Genomic DNA, 14,519 nt, shown 5'->3' with positions numbered 1-14,519 from the left:
AATCAAGCGGACTGCTTTGTCTTGGATGGTGTCGAGTTTCTTGAGTGTTGTTGGAGTTGCCCTCATCTAGGCAAGTGGAAAGTATTCCATTATGCTCCTTAATTGTGTCTTGTAGATGGTGCACAGGCTTTGGGGGGTCAGGTGATAAGTTACTCGCCGGAGGATTCCTAGTCTTTGCCTTGCCCTGATAGTATTAACATGGCCAGTCCAGTTCAGTTTCTGATCAGTTATGTAGATAGTGGGGGATTCAACAATGGTAATGCCATTGAATGTCAAGGGACAGTGGTTAGATCCTCTCTTGTAGGAGATCCTCATTGCCTGGCACTTGTGTGGCACAAATGTAACTTGCCACTTGTCAGCCCAAACCTGGATATTGTCCAGGTCTTGCTGCATTTGGACATGGACTGCTTCATTATCTGAGGAGTCTCGAATGGTGCTGAACATTGTGCAGACATCCACAAACATCCCCACTTCTGACCTTATGATGGAAGTAAGGTCATTGATGAAGCATCTGAAGATGGTTGGGCCTGGGACACTACCCTGAGGAACTCCTGCCGTGATGTCCTGGAGCTGAGATGATTGATCTCCAACCACCACAACCATCTTCCTTTGTGCCAGGTATGTCTCCAGCCAATGGAGAGTTTTCCCCCTGATTCCCATTGACTCCAGTTTAGCTAGGGCTCCTTGATGCCATACTCGGGCTTTGTCGTTCCACCTTTGGCAGTTGCGCCTTCAGCTGAATAGGCCCTAAGGTCTGGTATTCCCTCCCTGAACTGCTATCTCTTCTGCTTTAAAAAGCCCTTGAAACCTTAAAACCTCCCTTTGCAACAGATCTTGGGCGAAATTCTCCCCCAACGGCGCGATGTCCGCCGACTGGCGCCCAAAACGGCGCCAATCAGACGGGCATCACGCCGCCCCAGAGGTGCGGAATGCTCCGCATCTTTGGGGGCCGAGCCCCAACATTGAGGGGCTAGGCCGGCGCCGGAGGGATTTCCGCCCCGCCAGCTGCCGAAAACGGCGTTTGTTGCCCCGCCAGCTGGCACGGAAATGACATCCCCGGGCGCGCATGTGCGGGAGTGTCAGCGGCCGCTGACAGTTTCCTGCGCATGCGCAGTGGAGGGAGTCTCTTCCGCCTCCGCCATGGTGGAGACCGTTGCGGAGGCGGAAGGGAAAGAGTGCCCCCACGGCACAGGCCCGCCCGCGGATCGGTGGGCCCCGATCAGGGGCCAGGCCACCGTGGGGGCACCCCCCGGGGTCAGATCGCCCCGCGCCCTCCCCCCAGGACCCCGGAGCCCGCCCACGCCGCCTTGTCCCGCCGGTAAATACCTACTTTAATTTACGCCGGCGGGACAGGCAATTTCTCGGCGGGACTTCGGCCCATCCGGGGGGGCCCGCCAACCGGCGCGGCCCGATTCCCGCCCAATCTCCGGTACCGGAGACTTCGGCAACCAGCGGGGGTGGGATTCACGGCGGCCAACGGCCATTCTCCGACCCGCTGGGGGGTCGGAGAATGACGCCCCTTGTGTCCAGCACATCTCCACATGTGGCTTATTTTGCCCCAGTGACGGACTCCGAGACATTTTACAATGTTAAGAATATGAATGCATATGTAACTTGTTGTTCACACGATAATATTTCACTGAAAATCCCATTTGAAAGAAAAATAATTGTAATTATGTAGTTTGCGAAACGTATTAAAATGTCTGTGGCTTTATTAGCAAAGTGAATGTCATTAATCTTAAATAATGACTTTGATATTCGCAAAAACGAAACAAAGTACCGGTCTTCTTCTTCTGTATGGAGTGGCTACATTAGGAAGATTGAGACTAAATAGAATCTTCTGTTATAACAGTCAACCCTTCTCCCTTTAAAAGCTGGCAAATGACTGGAGTTGCATGAATGTGACTGAAGAATGGATCACTGTCGTGATGCTGATCTCTAATCACTTATTAAGGATTGTTCTGAATTATTATTTAATAACAGCACAAAAAATATTTCAAGCTCTATTAATATTGCAGCTACTGACCTGATGCCTGCCAGTGCAGCATCAGTCAGAACATCATACATATTGCATGGTTCGAACAGCAAGGCCATTGAATCTCGCAAGAGGCCTCTCGCAAGATTTACGATGCCCGAAGCGTCATTAATGAAATCTTGCAAGACGTCGAGGTCTGGATCTTGCCTTCCAGGAATAAACCTGAGTGCTTAGCTTGCTTTTTTTTAGTACAAAGAAAAAAGAAAATTACAGCACAGGAACAGGCCCTTCGGCCCTCCAAGCCTGCACCAGCCCTCTGAACTAAAAGCCTCTACACTTCCAGGGACCATGTCATAGAATCATAGATTCATAGAATTTACAGTGCAGAAGGAGGCCACTCGGCCCATCGAGTCTGCACCGGCCCTTGGAAAGAGCACCCTACTTCACCCCACATCTCCACTCTATCCCGTAACCCAGTAAGCCCACCTAACATTTTTGGACACGAAGGGTGATTTAGCATGGTCAATCCACCTAACCTGCACATCTTTGGACAGTGGGAGGTAACTGGAGAACCCGGAGGAAACCCACGCAGACATGGGTAGAACGTGCAGACTCCGCACAGACAGTGACCCAAGTTGGGAATTGAACCTGGGACCCTGGAGCTGTGAAGCAACAGTGCTAACCACTGTGCCACCGTCCACCCCTGTGCTACAGTGCTGCCCCTCTATTCATGTATTTGTCAAGACACCCCTTAAAGGTCACTATCGTATCTGCTTTCAGTCCCTCCCCCTACAGCGAGTTCCAGGCTCCCACCATCCTCAGTGTAAAAATCTTGCCTCGTACATCTCTTTTAAACCTTGCCCCTCACACCGTAAACCTATGACCCCGAGTAATTGAGTCTTCCATCCTGGGAAAATGCTTCTGCCTATCCACTCTGTCCATGCCCCTCATAATCTTGTAGACCTCTATCAGGTCACCCATCAACCTCTGTCGTTCCAGTGAGAACAAACCAAGTTTCTCCAACCTCTCCTCACAGCTCATGCCCTCCATACCAGTCATCATACTGGTAAATCTTTTCTGTACCCTCTCCAAAGCCTCCACATCCTTCTGGTAGTGTGCCAACCAGAATTGAACACTATATTCCAAGTGCAGCCGAACTAAGGTTCTATAAAGCTGCAACATGACTTGCCAGTTTTTAATCTCAATGCCCCGGCCGATGAAGGCAAGCATGCCGTATGCCTTCTTGACTACCTTCTCCACCTGTGTTGCCACTTTAAGTGACCTGTGTACCTGTACACACAGTTTCCTCTGCCTATCAATACTCTTAAGGGTTCTGCCATTAACTGTATATTTCCCATCTGTATTAGACCATCCAAATTGCATTACCTCACATTTATCCGTATTACTTTTTCCCAATTAAGGGGCAATTTAGCTTGACTACTCTGCGTACCTTTGTGTTGTGGTGGTGAGACCTACGCAGACACAGGGAGAATGTGCAAACTCCACACGGACAGTGACCCAGGGCCAGGATCGAATCTAGGCCCTCGGTGCCATGAGGAGCATTGCTAACCACTATGCAACCGTGCTGCCCCTTTAATGTCCTATTAACCTGCGCTTTGTGTATTTGTACTCCCAAATCCCTATGTTCCTCTACACCATTTTGATTCTTATTTTGTAGTTAGTAGGCAACCTCCCTACTTTATCAATTTATCTATGTTGAAATGGTTTTGTCAATTATTTGCCCATTCTGCAAGTTTGTTGAAATGTGATAATATGTTACAATCCCCCTCAGTATTGACCATCTCCTCCCTACCCAATGTGGTGTCAACATTAGACATTCGGCTTTTGATTCCAAAGTTTACACTGAAAGCATAAATTGTGAACAATTCCCTAGTCCTCATGGAACACCACTTCCCACATTTTGACAATCTTAATAATTACTTTTTTCCTGAACTCTCTGCTTTCTGTCTTTCAGACAACTAGCTGACCATTCTTCTACTTGTCCCCTGGGGACTCTGCATTCTCTGACCTCATTCATTTGTCTATTATGGCCAGCATGGTGGCACAGTGGTTAGCACTGCTGCCTCACTGCACCAGGGACCTGGGTTCGATTCAGACCTCGGGTACTGTCTGTGTGGAGTTTGCACTTTCTCCCCGTGTCTGCGTGGGTTTCCTTCGGGTGCACCGGTTTCGTCCCACAGTCCCTCGATGTGCAGGTGGATTGGCCATGCTAAATTGCCCCTTAGTGTCCAAAGGTTGGGTGGGGTTGCGGGGATAAGGCGGAGAATTGGGCCCAGGTGGGGTTGGCCTTTTGAAGGGCCGGTGGAGACTCAATGGGTCAAATGTTCTCCTCCTGCACTGTAGGGATTCTATGTCTTCTATTCTATGTGGCACCTTAGCAAAGAGCTTTTTGAAAGTCTTGACAAATTTCATCCACTACACTTATCTCTGTACCTCTTTGATAGTTAAATAAGATTGGTCAAGAAAGACTTTTCTTGTTGAACTCTATGTTGATTATTCATTATCATATTTTTGGGATGTTCTTCTATTTTCTCCTTTAGTAGATGCTCCATTATTTTCCCGACCGCCAGTGCTGAGTTGATTGGTCTTTCGTTCCATAGATATTTTCTATCTCCCTTTTTAAACATGGATAAAACAGCAGCTGTCTGGCACCACACCTTTCAATAGCTGATTATTAAAAATGTGCAGTAATGCCTCTGCCATCTCTTCCCTAAATACTTTTAAAATGAGCGGTTGCAATAGGTCCGGACCAGGGGTTTTAACCTGTTTTGGTTTGGTTAGCTTATTTAATATTTCATTTCCTTTATTAAAACAGTTATCTCATTTCGAACCTCATCATCCAATGTCATGTCCACCTGTCCACTTCCCCTGAAATGAAGTAATTATTCAAAGATACTGTAACTGCTCTGTTGTTGCCTGTGCTGTGATCCTGTCCATCATTACGTGCGCCCATTCCCATTATGACTTTCCTTTTCTTATTAACCTGTCCGTAAAATATTTTACTTTATTTAATCAGCTCAATAACAAACCAAAATAATATTCAGCGACATTCACGGGTGTTTAACTGACTGACATCATCCATTGCTTTGCACTCAGCCTTGTACATATCAAATATTTTGGTGTATTGGATTTATTTGTTGATTAGATGGGTTGATTATCTTTCTGGAAAGGTTTTGCTGCTGCTGGTGTGTTGGGGTAGGACTAATATGTCCATCATCGACTGTAACTCTCACCCATTTTCCTCGGGGACTATTAAACATGCGAGACAGTATTTCAACCACAAGAAAGGAGTCCAATACAGACAGGGACTCAAATGTGGAGGAATACAGTGCAGAAGGAGGCCACTTGGCGCATCGAATCTGCACCGACCCTCCGCAAGAGCACTTCAGCCTATCCCAGTAACCCCATCTAACCTGCACATCTTTGGACTGTGTGAGGAAACCGGAGCACCCGGAGGAAACCCACGCAGGCACGGAGAGAAAGTGCAAGCTCCACACAGACAGTCACCCAAGGCCAGAATCAAACCCGGGTCCCTGGCGCTGTGTGGCAGCAGTGCTAACCTCTGTGCCACCATGGAGAAACTTCCATTGAACGGGCCAAAATACCTCAAAAAGATTCTGTCCACAACTTTTATAAAGGCTTTGAATGATCTACTGGCTCTTCTGGTCTCTGTATGGCACGAAGACAAGGAGGCTCGACTACTAGCAGGCCCTTTTCCTCTATCAGCAGAATAGCTAATTTTCCCACATTGCCCTAGCTGGAACCATCATCTGTCCAATGTTTCCTGCGCTCAATGGTACTTCATCAGTAGGCACGTGGGGAAATTAGCAATCATGTGGTGGTGCATTGAGGGGGCTGAGATTTTTGCAAGTCGAGAGGAAGGAAAATTCTAACCCCATTTTTCCATTTTCTCTAGCGTGGTGCCACCCTAGTTGGGTGATATAAAGCAGTGTAGCTGCGGAAAGCTCCAGCTGTTGTGATATAGTTCTGACATGCTATGGGGTCTGGTATAAGAAGCTCAGACTACCTTAGTGCAAAAGGAGGCCAGTCAGCCCATCAGGTCTGCAGCGATGCTCCCTAACCTTTTGGACACTAAGTGACAATGTATTGTGGCCAATCTACCTAACCTGCAAATCTTTGGACTGAGGGAGGAAACCAGAGCACCTGGAGGAAACCCATGCAGACACGGGGAGAACGTGCAGACTCCGCACAGACAGTCACCCGAGGTCGGAATCAATCCTGGATGCCTGGCGCTGTGAGGCAGCGATATTAATCTCTGGGCCTCTGTAGATTTGAAGATCTGTTCCTGCACACATTCCAAAATACCACTGCCCCTATGGGATTTCAGTTCCCTTCATGAGTAACTTTGCAAGCCATAGTTGAGAGACATAAAGTTGACAGAAAGCTGTAAAACATACTTGATTTAAAAGTGTGTTGTTTCTGTGTTGATCGGATTAACATTGTGTTTTCTCTCACTCTCTCTTTCTATATTATGAATATTTCGGACTGGAACAGATGGACACTGCTTCAGGGGAGAGTAGGGCGTCTGGAAGACTTGTTCCGGATCTCTTTGGAATATAAAGGATTCAACAGAAGAAGCTGGGAGTTGGTAGCCGTGGACTCAGTTATCCTGAAAAACTGCAATGAAGGTAAAAGCTTAGGTTTGCAAAGTGCTGCAATACGAGTTTCTAATACTGCCTGCAAGGAACTAGATAATTAAAAGTTGTTTCAAAAAATGGCAATGTATAGTTATTTTTGTTTTCTTCTTCCAACTATTTTTCTTTTAAGATCAATTATCTTGACAGTCCACGAGGGAAGTGGTGAGACTGCAGAGTCCATTAATGGGGGAAAGGAGGAAGAAAGAATTACTAATACCCATTTAGACATTTCCCTTATTTATGGATTTGTGAGAGGAAATCATGTTTAACAAATAGGTTCAGAGATTTTTGAGAATGTAACAAGCAGAATAGATAAGGGGAAACCAGTAGATGTGGTATATTTACGCTTTTAGAAAGCTTTTGATAAGGTCCCACACAAGAGGTTAGGAAACAAAAGTAGAGCACATGGGATTGGGAGTAATATGCTGGTTTGGACTTTGTCTTTATTCATTAACAAAACATTGGCGTCACTGGCTAAGGCCAGCATTTATTGCTCATCCCTATACGCATTTCAGAAGGTGGTGGTGAGCTGCCTTCTTGAACTGCTGCAGTCCCTGAGGTAGGGAGGAATTCCAGGATTTTGACCCAACGACAGTAAAGGAATGGCGATATATTTCCAAATCAGGATGGTGAGTGACTTGGAGGGGAACCTCCAGGTTGTGATGTTTCCATGTGTCTACTGCCCTTGTTCTTCTAGATAGTAATGGTTGGTTTGGAAGGTGTTGTCTAAGGAACCTTGGTGAGTTACTGCAGTGCATCTTGTAGATGGCACACACGGCTGCTACTGTTCGTCGGTGGTGGAGGGATTGAATACTTGCGGAAGAGGGAGCAATCAAGCGGGCTGCTTTGCCCTAGATGATGTCAAGCTTCTTTTTTTTTTCTTTTTTAAAATAAATTTAGAGTACCCAATTCATTTTTTCCAATTCAGGGGCAATTTAGTGTGGCCAATCCACCAACCCTGCACATCTTTGAGTTGTGGGAGCGAAACCCATGCAAACACGGGGAGAATGTGTAAACTCCACATGGACAGTGACCCAGAGCCGTGATCGAACCTCGGACCTCGGGGTCATGAGGCAGCAGTGCTAACCACTACACCACTGTGTTGCCCTGATGATGTCAAGCTTCTTGAATGCTCTTGGAGCTGCACTCATCCAGACAAGTGGAGAGTATTCCATTACACTCCTGACTTGTGCCTTGTGGATGGTGGACAGGCTTTCGGGGGTCAGGTGCTGAGTTACTCACCGTAAAATTCCTAGCCTTTGACCTGCTCTTATAGCCACAGTATTAACATGGCTAGTCCAGTTTAGTTTATGTTCAATGTTAACTCACAGGATGTTGATAAGAACATAAGAACATAAGAACTAGGAGCAGGAGTAGGCCATCTGGCCCCTCGAGCCTGCTCCGCCATTCAATGAGATCATGGCTGATCTTTTGTGGACTCAGCTCCACTTTCCGGCCTGAACACCATAACCCTTAATCCCTTTATTCTTCAAAACCTATCTATCATTATCTTAAAAACATTTAATGAAGGAGCCTCTACTGCTTCACTGGGCAAGGAATTCCATAGATTCACAACCCTTTGGGTGAAGAAGTTCCTTCTAAACTCAGTCCTAAATCTACTTCCCCTTATTTTGAGGCTATGCCCCCTAGTTCTGCTTTCACCCGCCAGTGGAAACAACCTGCCCGCATCTATCCTATCTATTCCCTTCATAATCTTATATGTTTCAATAAGATCCCCCCTCATCCTTCTAAATTCCAACGAGTACATGTGGGGGATTCAGTGATGGTAATGCCATTGAACATCAAGGGGCAATGGTTAGATCCTCTCTTGTTGAAGATGGTCATTGCCTGGCACTTGTGTGGCGCGAATGTTACTTGCCACATGTCAGCCCAAGCCTGAATATTGTTCATGTCTTGCTGCATTTGGACATGAACTGCTTCATTATCTGAGGTGCCACAAATGGTGCTGAACATTGTACAAAAATCAGCGAAAATCCCCACTTAGAGTCATAGAGTCATAGATGTAACTGTCGAACTGTTTTTTAAAGGAACAAATTGTACCCGCCTCTACCACTGCCTCTGGCAGCTCGTTCCGGATACTCACCACCCTCTGTGTGAAAAGATTTTCCCTCTGGTCTCTTTTGTATCTCTCCCCTCTCACCTTAAACCTCTGCCCTCTAGTTCTAGACTCCTCTACCTTTGGGAAAATATGTTGACTATCTACCTTATCGATGCTCCTCATTATTTTATAGACCACCATAAGATCACCCCTGAGCTTTCTACGCTCCAGGGGAAAAAGTCCCACCCTATCCAGCCTCTCCTTATAACTCAAACCATCAAGTCCTGGTAGCATCCTCGTAAATCTCTTCTGCACTCTTTCTAGTTTAACAATAGCCTGTTTATAATAGGGTGACCAGAACTGAACACAGTATTCCATGTGTGGTCTTACCAATGTCTTGTACAACATCAACAAGACATCCTAACTCCTGCATTCAATATTCTGACTCATAAAACCTAGCATGCTGAATGCCTTCTTCACCACCCTGTCCGCCTGCGACTCTACCTTCAAGAAGCTATGAACCTGTACCCCTAGATCTCTTTGTTCTGTAACTCTCCCCAACTCCCTACCATTAACTAAGTAGGTCCTGCCCTGATTTGATCTACCCAAATGCATCACCTCACATTTATCCAAATTAAACTCCATCTACCATTCATCGACCCACTGGCCCAATTGGTCAAGATCCTGTTGCAATCTTATATAGCCTTCTTCACTATCCACTATGCCACCAATCTTGGTTTCATCTGCAAACTTACTAACCATGTCTCCTACATTCTCATCCAAATCATTAATATAAATAACAAATAACAGTGGACCCAGCACCGATCCTTGGGGCACACCGCTGGTCACAGGCTTCCAGTTTGAAAAACAACCCTCTACAATCACCCTTTGGCTTTGGTCGGCAAGCCAATTTTGTATCCAATCGGCTACCTCACGCTGGATTCCAGGGTGACCTGGCAGCGATGAGGCGGAGATTTAACCTTTTTCAACAACCTACCATGTGGTAGGTTATGATGGAAGGATGGTGTGGTGACCTGGCAGCAATGAGGAGGAGGCTCTTTGTGTGAACAAGCAGAATTTATTGATAACTAGGAACAATGGTTCAGAGGCTGCTGGCCACGCTGCCCTGGAGAAGCATGGAGCTGCTTAACCAGCCTTTACATCTATTCTAAATGGCTCTCTCATGTATTCTGCCTGTGAGGGGACTCCACCCTCTGGGATGATCTCCCGCTCTCGGTCCCCATTGGTTTCCCAAGCCAGATGGCCTTGATAGATTTCCTAGCCACTCCCACCTTTGGCACATTGACTTTGATGTATCTAGGCTGCTTCTCGTTTAGACCAGGATCACAAACTTTTAACTCATGTCCTACTCACTGCAGTTTTTGGCGAAGCTTACCCAACTCTCTTCTCTTCACTCTTAGCTGTTCTTCTTCTCTGGTCCATCTTACTTCTTGACTGATTACAGCTTTATCGTTTGAACATAAAACCTAGAACATACAGTGCAGAAGGAGGCCATTCGGCCCATCGAGGCTGCACCAACCCACTTAAGCCCTTCACTTCCACCCTATCCCCGTAACCCCACCTAACCGTTTTGGACACTAAGGGCAATTTATCATGGCCAAGCCACCTAACCTGCACATCTATGTAATGTGGGAGGAAACCGGAGCACCCGGAGGAAACCTACGCAGACACGGGGAGAACGTGCAGACTCCGCACAGACAGTGACCAAGCGGGGAATTGAACCTGGGACCCTGACGCTGTGAAGCCACAGTGTTATTCACTTGCCCTACCGTGCTGTTTGCTTGTAGTTCATTGCCAAAACTTCTAAGGAACTTCTCATTACGATACAAAGTGACGGAATGCACCTGAGCCTTCAGCTCTTCATTTCATCCTTTAGGGTCTTCTGTTGCCCACTTTCTGATTTCTCTCTGTGGTCCTCCTCCCCCCTGAATTTGGGGTCATGGTCGATCACTGCTCCCGTCTCTCAGGAGTTTCTTTTACTGCCTACCCTGAGTCTGATGTGCCTCTCCCTTGAGGACTTATTACCTCCTCTGAAACCAGCGTTGCCTCTTCCTCAAGATCTTCCATTGCCTCATCCTTGAGGGCTTCACTACCTTCTCTGAGGTTGTCTGTTGTTTACGGACCCTGTTTTCAAAGTTGTCCTCTATCTGGGGTCTTCTCTGGTTTTCTTATCCCTTGTCCTTTGTTCCTCCTGGTGGTTGTTGCATTAATGTTGTTTAACTTTAAATGCATTACAACTTTAAGACTGTCAACATTTTTTTGCTCACAGCTGCTGTAGTTACTCGGATACAATTGGTTTCCCTTTGCAGGTATATTTTACAACAAAATGTATCTACAGCTAGAGTGTCCCAAGTTGTTTCCCTTTTTCCTACACACTCAAAGCCACAGCTCTGCTTCCCAGTGTCAGCCACTTTCTCTTTAGCTGATGAATTGTTTAACTATACCAAAACTTACCGTTAATCCAAATGTCTTCTTTTTAAATTTGAAACCTTAGCTATCCAAGCTGCCAGTTCATTGGAGCATTTGTTTCTTCAATTACTTAAAAACATCCTCCCTGTGCTACCCTTTCTTTGCCTTACTCTTTCAACTTCAGTTCCCTTCTTATTAAACTCAGGATCACAATAGCCCTTGCTTCTTCTGCTTTTTTTTCAACATTTGTACACAAGGCAGCACGTAGCATAGTGGTTAGCACAGTTGCTTCACAGCTCCAGGGTCCCAGGTTCGACTTGGGCACTGTCTGTGCGGAGTCTGCACGTTCTCCCCATGTCTGCGTGGGTTTCCTCCGGTTGCTCCGGTTTCCTCCCACAGTCCAAATATGTGCAGGTTAGGTGGACTGGCCATGATAAATTGCCCCTTAGTGTCCAAAAAAGGCTAGGTGGTGTTACTGTGTTACGTGGATCGGGTAGAGGCACGGACTTAAGTAGAGTGCTCTTTCCAAGAGCCGGTGCAGATTCGATGGGCCGAATTATCTCCTTTTGCACTGGAAATTCTATGATTCTCCAAACCTCTGACTGTCCTAGCCATTTCAAGTTTGCTCTGCATCTGTCCCTCAGGGTCTGGCACTATCTATTCGCCCAAACGAGCATTCAGGTGAACCTTTCCTTCCTTCATGCTTCAATTTAGCCAAATATTCACAGGTCAGCTGTATCCTCGGCATAGATTTTATCCTCATTGCCAATGTGCTGACCTGGCTGAACAGAGTTTATTGATAACAAGGAACAATGGGACAGAGGCTGCTGGCCTCGCTGCCCTGAGACGGCACGGAGCTACTGCTCCAGCCTTAAATGTTTACTGCAGGGTTCCCCAATGAATTCTGCCTGAGAAGGGATTCCATTCTCTGAGTGATCACCTGCTCTCAAACTCCATTGGTCCCCGAAACCAGGTGACCCTCCTCTGTTGTGCTGTCTTAAAGAGGCAGGCACTGCAATCCACTCGAGCTGAAGCAGCTGAAGGTGTTTGGTGCATCAGGTTCTGGAGCACAAATCGCCAGGACTATTGCAGGAATATTATCAGGGCCCATAGCCTTTGCAGTAATATTAACAATAATCTTTATTCATCTCACAAGTAGGCTTACATTAACACTACAAATTAAGTTACTGTGAAAATCCCCAAGTCACCACATTCCGGCGCCTGTTTGGGTACACAGAGGGAGAATTCAGAATATCCAATTCACCTAACAAGCACATTTTCTGGGACTTGTGGAAGGATACCGGAACACCCGGAGAAAACCCACACAGACGTGGTGAGAAAGTGCAAGCTCCACGCTGTCACCCGAGGCAGGAATTGAAGCCGGGTCCCTGGAGCTGTGAAGCAGCAGTGCTAATCACTGTGCCACCGTGATGCCCTAATATGCCAGGCCACGAGGTTACAGATTGTGGTTGAGTACAATTCTGCTGCTGCTGATAACCCACAGCACCTCATGGATGCCCAGTCTTGAGTTGCTCAATCTGTTCGAAGTCTATCCCATTTAGCACAGTGGTAGTGACACACAACATAATGGCAGCTATCCTCAATGTGAATATGGGGACTTGGTCTCCACAAAGACTGGGCGGTGGTCATTCCTACCGATACTGTCATGGACAGATGAATCTGCGGCAGGCAGGTTAGTGAGGATGAGGTCTAGTATGTTTTTACCTCATGTTGATTCCCTCACCACCTGCCACAGTCCCATCTGCCACAGTCTAGCAGCAATATCCTTCAGGACCCAGCCAGCTCCATCTGTGGTGGTACTATCAAGTCACTCTTAGTGATGGACATTGAAGTCCCCCACCCAGAGTATATTCTGCACCCTTGCCACCCTCAGTGCTTCCTCCAAGTGGTGTTCAATATGGAGGAGTACTGATTCATCAGCTGAGGGGGAAACGATATGTTGTAATTAGCAGGAGGTTTCCTTGCCCATGTTTGACCTGGTGCCATGAGACTTCATGGGTTCCAAGGTCAATGTTAAGCACTCCCAGGGAAACCCCCTCCCAACTGTACATCACTCTGCTCCCACCTCTTCAGGGTCTGTCCTGCCAGTGAGACATCCCGGGACAGTGATGGGTGGTGTATGAGACATTATCTGTGAGGTACGATTCTGTGAGTGTGACTACGTCAGGCTGTTGCTCGAAGGATCTGTGGAACAGCGATCCCAAGTTTGGCACAAGCCCCGAGACTTTGCAGGGCTGGGTGTGCCATTGTAATTTCCAGTGCCGAGGTCGATGCTGGGTGGTCCTTCCAGTTTCATCCCTTTGTGTTTTCTTTGTAATGGTTGAGTACAACTGGTTGGCTTGCTAGGCCATTTCAGAGGGCATTTAGGAGTCAATCACATTGCTGTGGATCTGGAGTCACATGTAGACCAGAACAGGTAAGGAGGGACAGATTTCCTTCCATGAAGGACATTAATGAACCAGTTCGCTTTAAAAAAATATATATATTTTATTCAAGATTTTTTGGCCAAACATAACAGTACGTAGTGTTTCTTTTACACAACAATAAAGCAATATAAATAACAGTGGCCAGTTTTAAACAAGGAAATAAATAATATATAAACAGAAACAAAAACAAAACTAAATGGTAACTGCCTTGTCAAAAATAGTTACTCTCCAAAGATACAATCCAACAGTCCAATATACATTACCTATAACAAATGTCTACACATATACAATGACATCCCTAAGAGCCCACCCGGATCCCCCCCTCCCCCCCCCCCCCCCCCACCCTCCCCCCTGGGTTGCTGCTGTTGTCTTTCTTTCTTTTCATTCCCTCTATCGTTCTGTGAGGTAGTTGACGAACGGTTGCCACCGCCTGGTGAACCCTTGAGCCGAACCCCTTAATACGAACTTGATCCGTTCTAACTTTATAAACCCTGCCATGTCGTTTATCCAGGTCTCCACGCCTGGGGGTTTGGCTTCCTTCCACATAAGCAATATCCTGCGCCGGGCTACTAGGGACGCAAAGGCGAAAACATCAGCCTCTCTCGCCTCCTGCACTCCCGGCTCTTCTGCAACTCCGAATATAGCCAACCCCCAGCTTGGCTCGACCCGGACCCCCACCACCTTCGAAAGCACCTTCACCACCCCCACCCAGAACCCCTGTAATGCCGGACATGACCAGAACATGTGGGTGTGATTCGCTGGGCTTCTCGAGCATCTCCCACACCTATCCTCTACCTCGAAAAATTTACTGAGCCGTGCTCCAGTCATATGCGCCCTGTGTAGAACCTTGAATTGTATCAGGCTTAGCCTGGCACACGAGGACGACGAGTTTACCCTACGTAGGGCATCAGCCCACAGCCCCTCCTCAA

General features: G+C 46.9%; 1 protein-coding gene across 1 annotated transcript in view; it reads left to right on the top strand.

Annotated features, from left to right (window-relative positions):
- LOC140426516 (ALK tyrosine kinase receptor-like) overlaps nucleotides 1-14,519 on the top strand; it is a 1,637,280-nt gene that overhangs the window by 1,067,068 nt on the left and 555,693 nt on the right. Inside the window, exon 5 of the mRNA XM_072511388.1 lies at nucleotides 6,512-6,645. Coding sequence (XP_072367489.1) covers nucleotides 6,512-6,645 — 134 coding nt within the window. The remainder of the gene's footprint in view (nucleotides 1-6,511; nucleotides 6,646-14,519) is intronic.

Source organism: Scyliorhinus torazame, chromosome 1 (assembly GCF_047496885.1).
Source record: "Scyliorhinus torazame isolate Kashiwa2021f chromosome 1, sScyTor2.1, whole genome shotgun sequence".
NCBI classification, from domain to species: domain Eukaryota; kingdom Metazoa; phylum Chordata; class Chondrichthyes; order Carcharhiniformes; family Scyliorhinidae; genus Scyliorhinus; species Scyliorhinus torazame.
Note: the sequence above shows the minus strand (reverse complement) of the source record. Positions and strands in the feature narration are given on the sequence as shown.